Here is a 16,363-nt window from a genome sequence, read left to right on the forward strand (position 1 = left end):
CGAGCCAGCGGGCTCAACCCCACCACCGAGCCTCACGGAAGCTCACCCAGCAAACCATTAACCATGGCCTCGTGGGGAGCAGAGCGGAAACCTGAGTCTGTGCCCTGTGGCCGCAGACCCCAGGCCACGTACGAGAGTGAGGGGGGCCGGGCTTTGTGTCCTGCGAACAGGGGAGGCAGAGCTGGGGGAGGGAGAGCTGGGGAGGCAGAGCTGGGGAGGGAGAGCTGGGGAGGGAGAACTGGGGAGGCAGAGCTGGGGAGGGAGAGCTGGGGAGGGAGAGCTGGGGGGGAGAGCTGGGGAGGCAGGGCTGGGGNNNCCGCGCTCACCACAGGCGGTTGTGAAGCCCCTTCCTCCTCTGCTTCTCCAGCTGGTTCCGCGCTTCCCGCAGGCGCCGCTCCAGGTGGGCCGCCCTGGGCCGCCAGGCTGCATCAGGGGGTCGCCCGCGGGCGGGGGTTTCCAGCTGCGCCCCGTGCAGGGGCCCTTCCCGCCCTCAGGGAAAGCCCTTCCCTCTTCTCCCGTCCGCTTTCCCATCTAACACGGCACGTTTTCCCAGCCGAGAGGCACCGCTCTCCGTAAAGTCACAGCCCGGTTCCCTTCGCTGGAGCACGTGGTGTGAGGACCACCCGTGCGGGCCGACGCCCCCCGGGACCCTTCAGGACAGTTGTCCCTGAGCTGAGAGCCCCGAGAGGCATGATGAGACCCTGGGGCCGCAGAGACTTGAACTAAGATATCTGGGGGCGCCTGGGGGCAGGCAGTGGGCACCAGCTCCTGGTTTCGGCTCAGGTCGTGATCTCACGAACGTGGGTTCGAGCCCCGCGTCGGGCCCTGTGCTGACAGCTCGCAGCCTGGAGCTGCTTCGGATCCTGTGTCTCCCTCGCTCTCGGCCCCTCCCCCGCTCACTCTCTCTCTCTAATAAACTAAGATATCTGTCAGCCTGACATACCCAGTGTGCCTTGCTTCACGTGGCGCCACGGGGCCAAAGCACCGGCCTCCAGCTGGGTGGTGCGGGGACGTCCCCATCCCGCCCCAACCGTGGCCGAGGCGCGTGGGCTTCCCAGATACGAGGACTGGGCTGGGCGGAGCGAACGGAGCCTCAGGCCACACTCTAGGAGCCTCTGGCCCCGGACACTCAGCAGGGACTCGGCGCCGGCTCAGGGACGGCCTCGAGGTCCAGAGGGCCTCCGCAAGTCACCGGAGGAAACGGGGACCCCTGAGGGGGGACCGCGGCCAGGGCCGCACCCCCACGCACCGACGACTGCCCCCGGCCCGGGCAGGGGCACCGAGTAAGAGGGCGGGGCGGGGGCGGGGCCGCGCTTACACAGCACAGCCTGCTGGCCCAGCTGCGCGCCCTGGACCCCCGCGGCCACTTCACAGAGACCCGCCCGCAGGCGGTCCCAGCAGTTTCCGAGAGCTTCCAGAAAAGAGGCGTGCAGCGCCCTTACGTCTTGCTTCAGCATCTACAAAACAAGAACACAGAGAACTGAGAGTGAACGTTATATGTGATAAGTACCCGAGCGTCTGCGAGACAGGACCCCCCGCCCCCGAGAGCACAGTCACGCGCTAATTCATCATGAGCGAAATCTGCGTAAAGCTCGTGTTCTTCAACGTTAGACGAAGGACAGGCTCTGTCCGCTGTGGGCTTGCTCCTGAGGCTGGCTGGGCCCCGGCCCGCGCCCCCCCTCCCCCGAGGCCGGCCATGGGGCTCTGATGTCTTGTCCAGATGGGCCGCTCGGAGCCACGCTGTCCTGACCCCGCGCTTGGGGGACACACGTCCGCTCGGGCGCGCCCGCGAGGGCCTTCGGAGAAGTCCGGGGACAATGCAGCTGATAGACAGCACCCCGCGTGGGGCCCTTCCCTTCCGATGCGATTGCAAGGCCGTTTGGCGCCCGGACGAGAGGCCCACGGAAGGCAGGCGCGGGCGTCCTGCGGTTCAACGCCCCCTGTGGAAGGATTCGGAGGTCGTAGCTGACCTGCGATAGACGCCGTTTGTTTGTTCCGTTACACCTTTCTTTCCTGTAACGTGGAGGCTGCGCCGTAGGCTTGGGAAACGTCCCTGTAAAATGTCAACACTGAGGCGGCATCGTGTGACCCGGGAGGCGGGTGAAGTTACACGCTGTATGTGAAGGTGGGTCCGTTTCACTCAGCGCTGAGACAGCCAACAAGCAAGTCTACAGAAAGGCCTCCGCCGCGCTGCCGCCCTCACGGGCGGGACGCAGCCAGCTCTCCGGGCTAATCAGGTTTGCAGCCGGCGAGTCTGTCGCTGTAACAGTGATCTTTCTTCCCTCCTGACTCTCACCCAGGTCACGTTGTTTGTAACAAAGGGGGAACAATACTCCCAGTCGGATGATGGTATAAAAATACGCGCCCGCGGCCTCGGCCTGGACGGCTGCCAGCCTGCCGCACCGGGCCCGCTTCCTGCTTTCGTCCCGGACGCCCGGCCGTTCCACAGGGGCCGCTTCCAGGCGACGGCAGTGACGTTCGTGCGGGTCAGCCTGGCCTGGACACAGCATCTCTCTACCCCCGACGTTAAAGTAAACGAGAGGGCGGCCATGACTCTGGTTACAGAGCGGCCACAGCCGTCCTCACGGACACACGGTGCTTCTCCCTCCGGTTTCTGCTCAGGACCCAGTCTGGGCACCCATGGGCGTGGGGCCCTCTATTCAGCAGGTGGTGGCGGGTGGAAGGCGGGACTCCCGTGGGGGTAGGCATGGCAAGTGGGGACCGCAGTGATGCGTCCGCCGCCTGGCAAAGGCCACGTGGGCACGCGGTGACGCAACGTCTGCATCTACAGACTGAGGAGCTTTGCGTCATTAGATCACAGCTTCTTACGAGGAGACCCGTTTCCAGGGCGCCTGGGGGCTCGCTTGGTTGAGTGCGCGACTCCTGGTTTTGGCTCAGGTCATGGTCCCAGGGTCATGATGACGAAGTTTGAAGTGGGCTTCATGAGCAAGTGGCTAAGAAACAATGCTGAGACGTGTTTGGTGCAAAAAGGCGATTTTATTCCGGCACAGGGACAGGACTGTGGGCAGAAAGAGCTGCCCTGGGTCGCGAGGAGGCACTGACTCTGTACCTCCAAGTTTGCGGAGGGAGGGGGTGGCTAGAGAAAGTGAGTCTGTAAGGAATTTGGAAGTGGCTTCCAGGAGCTTGAAGGGCTAGCTGCTGTGAAGATAAGGTTACTTTTAGTCTTTTATTTTTGTAATGTTTATTTATTTTTGAGAGAGACAGAGAAAGAGACAGAGACAGAGTGTGAGCGGGGGAGGGGCAGAGAGAGGGGGACACAGAATCCAAAGCAGCTCCAGGCTCCGAGCTGTCAGCACAGAGCCCGACGCGGGGCTCGAACCTATGAAACCTGAGATCATGACCTGAGCTGAAGTTGGACTCTTAACCGACTGAGCCCCCAAGCCCCCGGGGCTCCCCAGGTGCCCCTGGTCACTTTTAGTCTTTAATGAGACATAAGCGCTAGGGCAGCTGTGAGCGCCGTGAGGAAGGTGGCGCCCCGCCCGCCTCGGGTGTGTGTCGCCTGTGGGCTGGAAGGAGAGTCCATTTGAGCCACATTTCTCTTGCCTTTGTGTCCGTGTCAGTGGGAAGGAGCCCAGCATCGGGCTCTGCACTGAGGGCGGAGCCTGCTTGAGATGCTCGCTCCCTCCCCCTGCCCCTCCCCCCAATAAATCAGTAGGAAAAGAAGAGTGGACCTATTTGGGCCGCATGACATCCGCAATGTCACCAGAACATCACGGACTGTGACCGCGGGGAGGGCTCCTACCTGAATCTCCGGGCGGAGCTGGAGCAAAGCCGAGCGGCGGCCTCTCCGCGGCCGGGCCTGCTGGCTGCGCAGGGAGGAGGGCGCCGCGGACTCGCCGCCCCTCTGTCCGGCCGCCCCCCGGTACTGGAGTGCAGAAAACAGTAAGAAGTGACTCGGCATCTCAGAACCCTGCGTTCGATGCGTTTTACCCGAGGGGAGGACACTCACGGCTTGTTGACGGCGCCCACCTGCTAGCGGGGTGGGGGTGGGGGAGGGGGTCGTGGCTCTCGAGGCACAGGGAACACAGGTGGCACCGCGTGGGGACCCAGCAGGGGGCAGCCGAGCCGAGGGCGTTGGGGAGCGGCAGGCGCGCACAGGCCCAGGTGGCCCGGCCGACGCAGCGGCGAGGGGGCGGGGACAGGCCAGCCGTCCGGGGGGTCCGTCAGATTTTCCCGACAGACACTTGTGCAGAAAGAGCAGGAGGGAGTGGGGGACGTCAGGGGGCCGGAGCGGTGAGGCAGGACCCAGGCGGGGACCCACGCGGGGACAGCCCTGGCTTGGCTGGGAGCCGAGGCAGCCTTGGGGACAAGATGGCACCCCCCGCGGTCGTGNCGCACGAGTGCTGCTTCCCCACCGCGCCCCTGCAGCAGGAAGCGCCCGGCATCCGGCCCCCAGAACCACAGCCAGGCCTCCGCCGGAGGAGAAACCGGACGGCGAGGCCGACGAGAAGATGCACGTGACGGGGTACATCTGTCCTGTGTACAAGCCCAGAGCCGGCTGCTCTGCTTGGGAGGAGCGCGGGGCAGGAAGCAGGCCCCCCGCACAGATGGGTCAGCGCAGGACACGCCCGTCACCGACCGTCACCCCCGCAGCGAGGGGGAGGCCCAGGGCACCTCGGAGCGGATCGGGGCTCTGGGACATCTGCCCTTGACTGTGACGGCGCCGAGAGCAGGCGCAACGCCGGCCACCAGAGGAGGGTGCCGGGACGGCCGGGGCGCACGACGGAGCCCCTGAGGACCTGCGCCCGGCGTCGGGGGCCAGGGGGGCCCAGGCGTGGGGCCCTGCCCCACCGCGGAGGGACCGACCTGGGGTGACTCACACCCCTGTGCCCACGGCGGATGCACGGAGTGTGGCGCTCGAAGGCGGCGGAGATGACGGGCCCCCGGAGCCAGAGACCTGGGCGCGGGCAAGAGAGGGGCTGCACCCCCGAGGGACACATGCGGGTGCGGGCGGTGAGTGACGGTCCTGACACTGCTGCCTGCAGGGAAGCCAGGGACCCGCGGCCTCGAGAGCCTGGAAACCTGGACCAGCCCGGTGTGTGGGGGGAGCGGCTGTCGGCCGGGGGGNGGCTCGGGCGTCTGCTCCAGGCTGCGCTCCGGGGAGGGCTCGCTGGGGGGGAATCGGCCTCCCTGAGCGTCGCGGCCGCACCGTTTGCACCGGCCTTGGGTGCGCGAGCTGGTGACACGCTGTCACACACGCAAAGTGCCCGAAGCACGCCAGCACACGGACACAGGCTTGCAGGACGTCCCCACGTTCTACGAGAAAACCAGACGCACGAGAGAAACAGGACAGCGCTGCCGCGGCCACGGTTAGTGGCCCCACCACGGGGAAGCTGCCTGGCCGCGGCCGTGAAGCCAGCTCCGCCCGGACCTCTGCAGGCACCGGTCCTGGCACTTGAACATCCCTGGAGGGGACCAGGTGCCAGCCCGGTGAGCCGTCCGGGCGAACACGGCCACCCAGTGCCCCCGTGTACGATCTCACCCCCGTTTATCAGTGCCGCGCTGAGACCGCTTCCCTGCGCCTCTGGCACGCAGGAGGTCCATGCCACCCGGCACAGGTCAGGTGGGATTTCGGAACAGTGACCTAGAGGCAGACAGACAGACAGACGTGGCGGACGTGTTCGTCGACTGCCCGACTCCTTCGCAGCGCCTGACCGCGGCTGTGAGAGCTGGAGCCCCGGCAGCCGCCGTGGAAGCAGGAGACACCGGCTGCCCCTGCTGCTTTTGTCCAGGACATGGACGGCGGGCGGCCTGCAGAAGCCGGGACCCCGGGACGCGGCCAGCGCCCCGCCCGGATGGCCCTCCCCGTCCTCCCTTCCTGCCGTAGCCAGCAAACCGCAGGCCCCGGACGAAACGCGCAGTGAACACGGTGTCGGGTCCCCCTGGTTTGGGTTCATCAATCTGCCGACAACTTTCTTCGCCTGAATTTCTACTACGACCCTTCTCTGCTGCCAGACACGATTCTATGGGCGCGTGGCTGCTCGTCTCTCGTGTTCGTGCTGCAGCCGCTCGGGGGGCAGCTCCCTGGGCCGGCGGGGCACCCTGTAGGTCCCTGGCACTGAACGCCGTGCCCGCCAGACTCCGCCTCGGCGCCAGCGGGTCGGGCCGCCTCCCCACAGAGATGAGCTCCGAAGAAACGCGACGCGGGATTCGAGGCCATGCTCTGTGCTAACGGTCATCCAGGCGCCGACGGCCCCTCCGGTGACAGAAAGGAAATAAAGTAACCCAGACAGAGGTTTCGTTTCCTCGGGCGTCTGCTGGGTGGTGCGTCGGGGGCCTGGATGGGATTCCACTCAGCGGCGTGGCAGCCGGGCGACAACACGGTGGTGGCGACCGCGCTCTGTCGGCAGCGTCGCGGGGGCCGGGGCGAGAGACCGTCCTGCTGACTGTCCCTTTCCGTCCCTGCGCTCCTGGCGTTGATGCCGAGAGAGCCGTGCGCCTCTCGGGAGGGACCTCGCTGCCGCTGTGTCCCCGCCATGGCGGCACCGCTCGGACCGGCACCGGCCGCCCGAACCGGAGGAACCCGGGGCTCCAGGCTCACGCGCTGCGAGGCCAGCGTTTTCCCTCGTTTCCAAGCTGCTGGGGGAGCGTGTTCTCCCGCCGAAGCCCTGGACGCTCGGCAACCTGCGCTCAGCACCGGGCTCTCCTTCCCCGGGGGCGGCGGGAGCCGGGAGTCGGGAGCGGGCGTTCCTTGAAACTCAAAATGACGGTGCTATCCTTTTTAACAAGTAAAACGAACTTGTGAGTTTTAACAAGTATCTTCCTTGTTGAATACAATTATAGGTTAATTACAAATTAAGCCGCGGGCTTCACTGCTTCCGCTCCGGAGCTGAAGCAAAGCCGGGCCCAAACCTCGGGGGCTCAGATCCGCTCTGGACAGAACCTGTGCACAGGCGGGTCCTGAACCCTGCGCTCCAAGTCCCCGGCACTGTGAGCCCAACAGCGAGTCAGGGAGAGGACGCAGAGCCACTGAGTACTTGGTACTGGGAGTCGGGCTGGAGTCACAGGTGGAAGCCGTGAGCCTCCGGGGAGACTCGGGGGTGAGGCTGGAGAAGCGCCAGCACCCGCTCGAGGGACGGGGTCCGACTCATTGGGGGCGAGGGGGACACTGAAAACAGGAGCCGTGAGCAGCACTGTCTGCACGGAGCCTGCGACCCGGTGGAAGCGGCTCGCGGCAGANAGCATTAAAATTTTTAAAAGAAATAACTAAGAGGGATTTAATGTTCAAATGACAAAAAATTTTCAGGCTTCATATAACTCACATTCTGTGCCCGACAATCTTAAATGTAAAAAGAAAAAAAGTTCATTTCCTCTAAAGGCTGCTTGGAGAANCTGGGGGCGCAGGGTCAGGCTGCTGGCTGCCAGGACGGCTCACATGCGCAGGTGTGGCCGGTGCCAGGGACAAATAAATGAATCCTTCGCTTCAGAGGCAGTAGGAGCAGCCGTAAACAAATGTACAATTTAGGCAACGCATTTCTGTCCAGTGGATCTTGACACGGTTGTTCAGGGAGCATGGAGAGTCTGGGACCTGATTCCGCCTGAGCCCAGGGAGAACTCGAAGGGGTCGGAATTCACAAGTTGGTTTTCTAAACTTGCCTCTGTGACAAATCGCCACCAACGGGAGGCTGAAGATGACAGACACGCATCCCCTCTGGGTCCTGGAGGCCCGGATCCCGCGAGGGGCTCCGGCGGGTCCTCCCGCCTCTCCTGCGGCCCCGGCGCCCTGGCTGTGGCTGTCACCGTCTGCAAATGTCCCCACTCCTCCTCACGGCCCTCCTCCTCTGACAAGGGCTGGGGTGGCACACGGGGCCTGCCCGGGGCCCCCCAAGGCCGCAGCGGCGCGCTGGGTGAGCACAGCGTGGACAGAGGCCCCGAATGCTCTGCGTGCTGTGTCTTCCCTGCCGGGAGCAACCCTGCAGCAAAATAGGCAGAGGCGCCTTTGAGGGGCGCGCGGTCTGGGCAGTCACGCAGGCGTCTATCCCGGAAAGCAGGGTGGGTCTGGGATGCAGCAGGGGACGGGGCCAGGGCCCCGGGGGCTTCGGGGTGCAGGCAAGGGGGTGTCACGACGCTACCACACACGTCACCGGGTGAAGTTACTGTCCGTGCGTCCCACCTGGCGAAAGCACACGGGCCGTTAGCTTATTGCTCACTAAACGCTCGAGAGCTCGCAGGGAAGCGGGAGTTAAACCGCATGCAGCCCCGGGGGGAGAGGGTCCCACCAGCTCCCCCTCCAGGAAAGGGGAGGCCCGGACGGCGGCCCCCGAGCCCTCGGCACCGCAGGGCGCGGGCGGCTGTTACCTGCGCCAGCCTCAGGTGAAGACCTGCATTTTCCGTTTCCAGATCAACTATCCGCTCATCTCTGGCCTAAAACCAAGGACCAAAACAGGGACGTTATGAGTGTAAATGATGGTTCTGCGGGCACCTGGTGCTGCGGACGATCTGGGAAGGAAGCCGGCACCGCCCTGGGGAAGAGCTGGGGGTGGGGCTGGAGTGAGGGCCCCGCGCCCCGTGGCGATGGCTCCCACTCCAAGTGTGCAAGCGGGGCCCCCAGCAGCCGGGAGCTCGCTGGGGGCACAGAATCCTGCATTATGGTACATACATCGTTCCTCAGTCAGGCGGTTAACCGTCCCCCAACCCCCGCCAAGTCCATCAGGGTCTTGTTAAATCCATTTAACAAGAGCTCCAGGTGACCCATATGCACGTTCAAATCCAGAAGGCACCGCTGTGGCATTCTGCTCACCAAAATCAGCTTTTTTTTCAATTATTTTTTTTTCAGTAGGCTCCACGTCCAATGTGGGGTTTGAACTCATGACCCTGAGATCAAGTCACACGCTTTAACCGATGAGCCAGCCGGGTGCCCCTCTTTCCCTTTATTAATTCATTTATGTAAAGATACGTTAGAAGTCGGTCACGTGCCAGGCACGTGTCTGGGTGCTGTGGACGCAGCAGTGAACCCATCGGCCGTGGCACTCCCATCCGACTGCGGAGACGTGGGAAAGCCAGTGTGTGGGGCAAGTGAGCAGGCGGGGTGGGGGGAGGGGTGCAGCCACGTCACAGCTAAAACAGCGACGTGGGTTCAGAGAGGGGGAGGAGGGCCAGCGAGGAAACCCGGGGCCAAGGGGAAAGGCTGTGCGAAGGCCCGCAGGCAGCAATGAGTCTGGCAGGCTGAGGGGCAGAGAGGGAAGGTGACGCCCCGAGGAGGGGCCGGCGAGGGGGGCGGGGAGGGCGCGGGCTGGGGGGAGGGCAGACAGGGAAGAGGCGTGTCTTGCCTGCGGGGTTTCAAGCAGAGGTGTTTCAGTACCAGCTGTTTCCAGCGGGCGCTGGGGAAGCTGGAGGCCTGGGCGGGCGGGAGAGCGAGGGGTCCGGGGAGGCGGCTCACTGCCCGGAGCTTTCTGTGGGGGGCCCTCCCCAAGCCGGCTGACTCGCAGCCCACGGAGAACTGTGGCCGGTTTAGGATAGTCTCTTCGTGACAGGTTATAAAACCCGGGAGCCGGGCGTCGTCTAGACCTTGTGTTACAGGCTCACTTGACTCTGTCTCTTGAAGGAAGCCTGTTGGGTGTTTCCGTGAACGTCCACTCGATGCGAAGATGCCGCCCGATGCAGCTTTATGGAGACGTAAGTCCCTTCCGTGCGGGCCACCCGCCTGACGTGCACACCTCCGTGGCCTCTGGCATGCTCACATTGTGCCACATCGCCAAAGCTCATTTCAGGATATTTCCGTTACCCCAGAAAAAAACCACATCACTCCCTAAGTACCCCCCACCCAGCTCCAGGAAAGCACGAATCCACTTTCTGTCTCTACGGGTTTGCCAGTTCTGGACACTGTATCACCGGAATCATCTAAGGGTAGTCCCTCGGGCGTAGTCCCTGGGGCGCTTTCACGGGAATTTCAGAATTTCACAATTTCGTGTCTTCTTAGCGCCCGACGATAATCTATCCTGTAGCCAGACGGCGCTTACCCACCCAGCATCACCTGAAGGGCATCTGGGTTGTTTGCACTTCTGCTGTTGGGAACGGTGCTGCTGCGGCATTCCTGAACAAGCGCTCTGTGCGGACACACAGGTCCCCTTCGCCTGGGTGGGTGTATGCCTAGGACCGGAACCGGGCAGCCTGCCGAGGGACGCCCCGACGGTCTTCCCTGCAGTCCCGCCAGCGGAGTGTGAGAATTCCAAGGGTTCTACACCCTCAAGATACTTCCATCTGTCTCTTTGATCACAGCCACCTGGGTGCATGATCGCTGTTTGACCTGCGTTGCCCTGATCGCTAATGATGTTGACCATCATTTTCAAGCCTTGTGCGTCATGTGCAAGCCTTGCAACTCTTGGTTACATTTCTTTCAAAGCATTTTATTATCTTTGACGATCTTGTAAGTGGAGCTGTTGTCTCAATTTCATTTTTGTTTTTTCATTGCTATGAAACAGAAATACAACTGACGTTTGCTTAAGGATGTTGTGTCCTTCAATCTTGCTGCAATCACTCAGTGCCAGTAGTCTTTTTTTTTTTTTTTTTTTTGATGGATTCCTTAGCATTTCCTATATATGAGATCATGTCATCTGTACGTAGAAACAGCCTTATTTCCTCCTTTCTGGTACAGACCCATTTTCCTTTTGTTGTCTCACCTAACTGCCCTGACTAGCACCCCTTGGGGGGCAGTGAATGGGCACGAATGGATGTGTCTCTCTTGCTCCTTTCATGTTAAGGGTCAGCAGGGGTTTTGAGGACATCGCTTATCAGGTTGAGGAGCTGGTTGACTGTTTTTATCGTGGAGTGATATTTCGTCAAAAGCATGTTTATGGACCTATCGAAATGATCATGGGGTGTGTCCTGTCTTCTATTGATTCAGTCCGTGACGTTAACTGGCCAGGGAACGCTGGAGCATCCCTGGGATGACTCCCACTTGCTCAGGGTGTGTGCCCTTTCCATATACCGCTGGATGCAATTTGCCGGTAATTTTTGAAGATATTTACATCTACGTCCGTAAGAGATACTGCTCTGTAGTGTTCTTGTGAGCTTTGCCTGCGGTTCCGACATCAGGGCAGGATGGGCGCCATGGGAGAGGAAGTGGTCGCTTCCTTCTATTCTTCCAAAGAGTTTTCGGGGGACTGGTGTTCATTTGTCTTTACATGTTTGCTACAATTCACCAGGGAAGCCATCTGGGCCTGGGTGTTACTTTGTGAGATTTCGGATTCCTACTTTAGCGTCAGCATGGATTCTCCTTGTGTTCGCATCCTCTAGTTCTTGAATCGGTTTTGGTGATCTGTGACTCTGTGGGAATTTGACTGACTCACCCAGGCTAACTCGTCAGCAGTGCCTTTCACAGCATGTTCCTGCCTTCCTTTTCATTTCTGTGAAGTTGCGATGCCTTCTCCTTAATTCTTGATTTTGTTAATTTGAGTCTTCTTTTCAGTCAGTCATACTAGGGGTCTATCAATTTTGTTCATCTTTTCAAAGAGCCAGCTTCTGGTTCTGTTGATTTTCTGTATAGTTTTTCCACGCTCTGTTTCACTTATTTCTGCTCTGATCTTTATTGTGGCTTCCTTCTGCTGGAGTTCGGTATTGCTTCCTCAGTGTTCTGAACTGGATGTTTAGGGCGTTGACTGGAGAGCTTTAATGTAGGTTTTTACACCCACGACCGTTCCTCCAGGCGTTGCTTTGGTTGCATCCCCCAAACTTTGTTGTGTGGTGTCTTCATCTTCATTCCTCCCCAAATGTTCCCTGACCTCCTTTGTGATTTCTTCGCTGATCTACTGAAATTTAAAAATATCTTATTTAATTTTTACATATTTGTGAATTTCCAAAATTTATTTTTGTTACTAATTTCTACCTTCCCTCTATCATAACTGGAGAACTACTTTATATGATCTTTATTCTTTTAGATGCAGTCAGGCCTCCGCTGTGGCCCAGCACATTGTCTAACCCAGAGAGTGTGTGCCGCGTGCACTTGAGAAGATCGCGTGTCCTCCTGCGTACAGGCGGGCTGTTCTGTGGACGTTGGTTCAATGGTGTTGGTCAAGTTGTCTGTCTCCTGGCCGGTCCTCTGTCCAGTTTGTTCATTACTGAAAGGGGAGGGTTGGTGTCTGCGGCTATTAATGTTGAACGGCCGATTTCTGTCTTCAATCTGTCAATTTCAGGGCCATGTTGTTAGGTGCACTTACACTTCTCCCATCTGTCCGATGGAGTGACACTTCTGTCATTATCAAATGTCCGTCTTTATCTGTAGTGACATTTATGTCATCTGAGGGTCTATTTTGTCTGATATAAGTACAGTCACTCAGTCTTCTTGTAGTTGATGGTGGCGTGATGCTTCTTTCTCTATCCTTTTGCTTATAAGCTATTTGTATCTTTGAATGTAAAACGTGTCCCCTGTAGACAGACAGCATGTAGTTGGAGTTCACTTCTTACCCAGTCGGACAGAACCTGCCTTTTGACTGATGGCTTGTCCACTCACATTTAATGCCGCTGATGTGGGTTTGCGCCCGACACCTCTCTTGTTCGTTTTCTATGTGCCTCGTGTCTTGTTTGTTCCTTTACTGCCCTTTTCTGCATTAAGTGGATATTTTCTAGTATAAAATTTTAATTTCTTCAATGACATTTTCCATTAGTTTTTGAATAATTTTCTAAGTGGTTGCTCGAAAGCCCGCCCTACACTTTGAACCTGGAAGAGTCCACTTCACATGGATAGTCAGAGTCCAGTGAGATACAGAAACATTCCTGCTACAGCCAGACTCTCCTGCTCCGTCTGTTGCGTTGGTACCATCACATGTCACATCCATATACGTCACAGATGCCACAGTCCAGTGCTATGTTTGCTGCTTTACGTAACCTCATGTTCATTAGAGAAGCTGAGGAGAGAAGGGACTTGCAGGGTTTGCGTTGTTGGCCTTCTTCACCGTGATGAGACACCGGGCACACTCAGTCCTGTGGATTCAAACTACCGCCTGGTGTCATTGTCCTACTCCAGGAAAACTGTCCCCACCCACCTCCTTTGTGCCACTTTTGTCAAATATATGACATGTCTATATGTTATAGTTTCAATGGCACGATTACACATCTACTGTTTTACACAATTGCTTTTTAAATCAGTGAAGGAAACAAAGAAGAAACATACACCTTTACCCTGTCTTTTATACTTATGTGACTGTCTTTGCTGACATTCTTTGTGGATTTGTGTTTCTGTGGGGGAGGGGGCCCTTGCTTTCAGCCTGAGGAACTTCCTTTAGTGTCGCGTAATAAGGCAAGCCGTCTAGCAACAAATTTTCTCCAACTTTGTTTATCTTGGAAAGCTTTTATTTTGCCTTCATTTCCAAGACAGTTTTGCTGGGTATAATATTTCCAGTTGACAGGATTTGTCTTTCAGCCGTTTGAGCGCTTCACCCACGTCACCCAGGTCACCCACAGCCCCTGTTGCTGATGAGAGTCTGCTCATGGACTGACTTGACTGACTTCCCTGACTTCCCTCCCTTCCCTCCCTTCTCTTTCAGTAATTTTATTATGAGGCATGTGGGTGTGGATCTCTTTGTATTTATCCTAATTGGAGTTCTTAAAGCTCCTTCTATGTGTGCTGAATTTCAACACATTTGGGGAGCTTGAGCAATTATTTCTTTGAATATTTCTTGTGTTTCCTCACTCTTCCCTGCTGGCGTTCCCATGACGTGTATATGTTGGTGTGCCTACAGGCTTCGCATCTACAGGTTCCAATCATATTCCTTCCTCCCATTTTTCCCTTTGTTCTTAGGATTACATAATTTGTACCAAGCTAAAAGTTTGCTGATTCTTTTTTTTTTTTTTTTGTCCATTCAAATCTACTCTTGAGTCCTCTGGGGAATGTCCTCATATCAGCTACTTTCAACTCCAGGGTTACATTTTTTTAAATAAGTTATTTCTATCCCTTTATTGATATTTTCTATCTGATGAGAAAGTATATTTTCCTTTACTTCTGTAATGTGGGTTCCTTTAGTCCCTTGAACATATTTTTATGTTCACACAATGACTGCTTTGAAGTCTTATTAATTCCAATGTCAGGCTTTCCAATGGTGGTTCTTGTCTGTTTCCCCTCGTGGATAAGTCTCTCTTCCCTGTTTTTTTTCACATCTTATCTTTTTGTTGTTGTTGAAAACTGGACATTTTAAGAAACATATGGTAGAAACTTTAGCTAGTGATGCCTTTCCCCCATCTGCAGTTTGTTCTTGTTGCTGTTTGTGTGCTTTGTTGAGTGACTCAGCTGGGCTCCTCTAGGGAAGTCTGTTTCCCCCTCAGTGGGAAGCCTTGGTGAGCTCCTAGAAGGACACAGCCCCGGGCATGCACACGGCCCTGGAGCACTGGAGAGACCACAGTTGTAAGCAGGGGTCCGTGTGTTAATGTCTCTCCCTGATCTCTCTGCTAATCTGCCTCCTTTGAGTCCGACTAATTACTGACTGATTGCTTGACTGTTTTCAACAATGGCGTCAGGCATGAATTTCTCCACTGTCTGCCCCAATTAAACTGGGGCAGGGACACTTTGGGAAGCCCTTCTGAGAGATCAGTCTTAACCGCAGGCTCTTCTTAGCCTCCCGTGAACTAGGTGGTCTGTTAGCTTGCTGCTTGTTATGGGCTGTGCTCCCCCCAAATTCACATGTCGGAGTCCCAAGCCCAAGACCTCAGTGTGTGACTGTATCTGGAGACAGGGCCTTTAAAGAAGTGCTTAAGTTAAAATGAGGCCATCAGCACGGGCTCTAATCCAATGTGACTGGGGTCCTCCTAAGAGAATATTAGGGCACAGAGAGGTACTGTGGGGATACCCACACACACAGGAAAGACCATGTGAGCACACCACAAGCCAAGGGGAGGGGCCTCAGGGGACACCAGCGCCAACACCTTGCTCTAGGACTCGCGGTCTCCGGGACCGTGAGGAGCGTATTTAAACCACATGGTTTAAATACATGGTTTAAACCACATGGTGCGTGGCGCTTTGTTACGGTGCCCAAGCCGACTGATAAGTGCTCTTATTTAAGAAGAGTTCTCGCTTCTGAGCCTCACCGGAGAGTTTCAGACGAAGTCCATTCCTGTGGGAAGAGCTTCAGAGCTCTCTCTTCTGGGCTGCCTCTTGCCTTGAGCGAAATCTCTGGGCACCTGGCAGGCCTGTGGCCTCTGAGCTCGTGGCTTGCTCTTTCACGATGAAACCCTGGTGCCGATCAAGCTGGGGAAGAGCAACTGGACCCCAGGACCCCCCGCCTCTGTTCCGGGGTAAGGCCTCTATTACGTGAGTGGAGGCTGGGTGAAGGAAGGGGTCCCCGGCCTCTGCCGCAGTCAGCTAGGCATTTAGCGTCCTCGACTCTGTGCTGGGGGCCTGTCCAAACTGGTGAAAAACGGTGAGCTGTGGCCCAAAGCTGAGCGGAGGCGGGGCCCCATCTTCTCAGCCACACACGCCCAGAGGGGACCTTCTGGCTGCAGAGCCTGGGTGGCGTGAGGCAGAGGGCCGCAGACTCAGACTGTTCTTATGGAGGTTTTTTTTTTCTTGAATAAAATGTTTCTTCATTTGCTGTATGCTGTTTGGGCAACTTCCAGGGGCTTTGAACCATTTCTCTGTGATGCTTCCCAGGTTTGCTGGTCTTTCCGGGAGTGGGTCACACACACCCTCATCTCGGCATCCAGGCATCCAGGGGTCCTGCCCTGCCACGTCTCACTTGGCCCTACACCTTCATGCTCGCCCTTCTGGACCCCTTGCTACCAGCGACATATTCAAAATACGGATCTAACCGCTTCTTCTCTCCTTTAAAATCTCTTCGATAGCCTCCCCTGGCCCTCAAGATAAAGAGCATCCTGGCCCTGCAGGCGCTGCTCCGCTGCCCCCCCTGCTCCCTGCTGCACAGGCCACCGCCTCCGCTTCTGCCCCAAGCAGCAGCTGCCCCTGCGAGCGCTCCCCAGCTTCCCCGATGCCAGCCCCGCCATCACTCGCCATCGCAAGGCCGTTCCTCTTGGGGGACAGCGCTGTCCTTAACCCTCGACACTCTGCCAGATGGCGGTCTCCGGCCCAGGAGAACCCCGCTCCACCTCGGCTCGCGGGGACAGCCCTGACTCCCACACCCGGCCGGGGTTGCATTATAAGCCCCTATAGGACTGGGTACGTCCCCTCCGCAGGAGCATTCTGGGTCCACTTTGGTGGTTTACATTTATTTTGTGACTATTTTCCTTCTTTATTCCACCGATACTCCAAGAGAGCAGGGAACAGAAAGGTTACATGTGTGGTCGCTTAACCACCGAATTTAGCACAGTAGATAGTAGACATTCAACAAGTCACGGGAGGGGCGCCGCGGTGAGAAGGGGCCGTGAGGCCTCAGGTGTGGGTGGGGCGCGCGGGGGGATG

At 57.8% G+C, this 16,363-nt stretch overlaps 1 protein-coding gene across 1 annotated transcript in view; it reads right to left on the bottom strand.

Moving 5' to 3' along the window:
* KIF25 (kinesin family member 25) overlaps positions 1 to 9,713 on the bottom strand; it is a 33,113-nt gene extending 23,400 nt beyond the window's left edge. Inside the window, 6 exon segments of the mRNA XM_077757383.1 lie at positions 327 to 423; positions 1,319 to 1,457; positions 3,764 to 3,886; positions 8,320 to 8,385; positions 9,323 to 9,460; positions 9,678 to 9,713. Of these exon segments, the coding sequence (XP_077613509.1) occupies positions 327 to 423; positions 1,319 to 1,457; positions 3,764 to 3,886; positions 8,320 to 8,385; positions 9,323 to 9,460; positions 9,678 to 9,713 (599 nt within the window).
* Between the last annotated feature and the right edge of the window lie 6,650 nt (positions 9,714 to 16,363).

The sequence above is a fragment of the Crocuta crocuta genome, unplaced genomic scaffold, assembly GCF_008692635.1.
Source record: "Crocuta crocuta isolate KB4526 unplaced genomic scaffold, BGI_CrCroc_1.0 scaffold506, whole genome shotgun sequence".
Taxonomy (NCBI): Eukaryota; Metazoa; Chordata; class Mammalia; order Carnivora; family Hyaenidae; genus Crocuta; species Crocuta crocuta.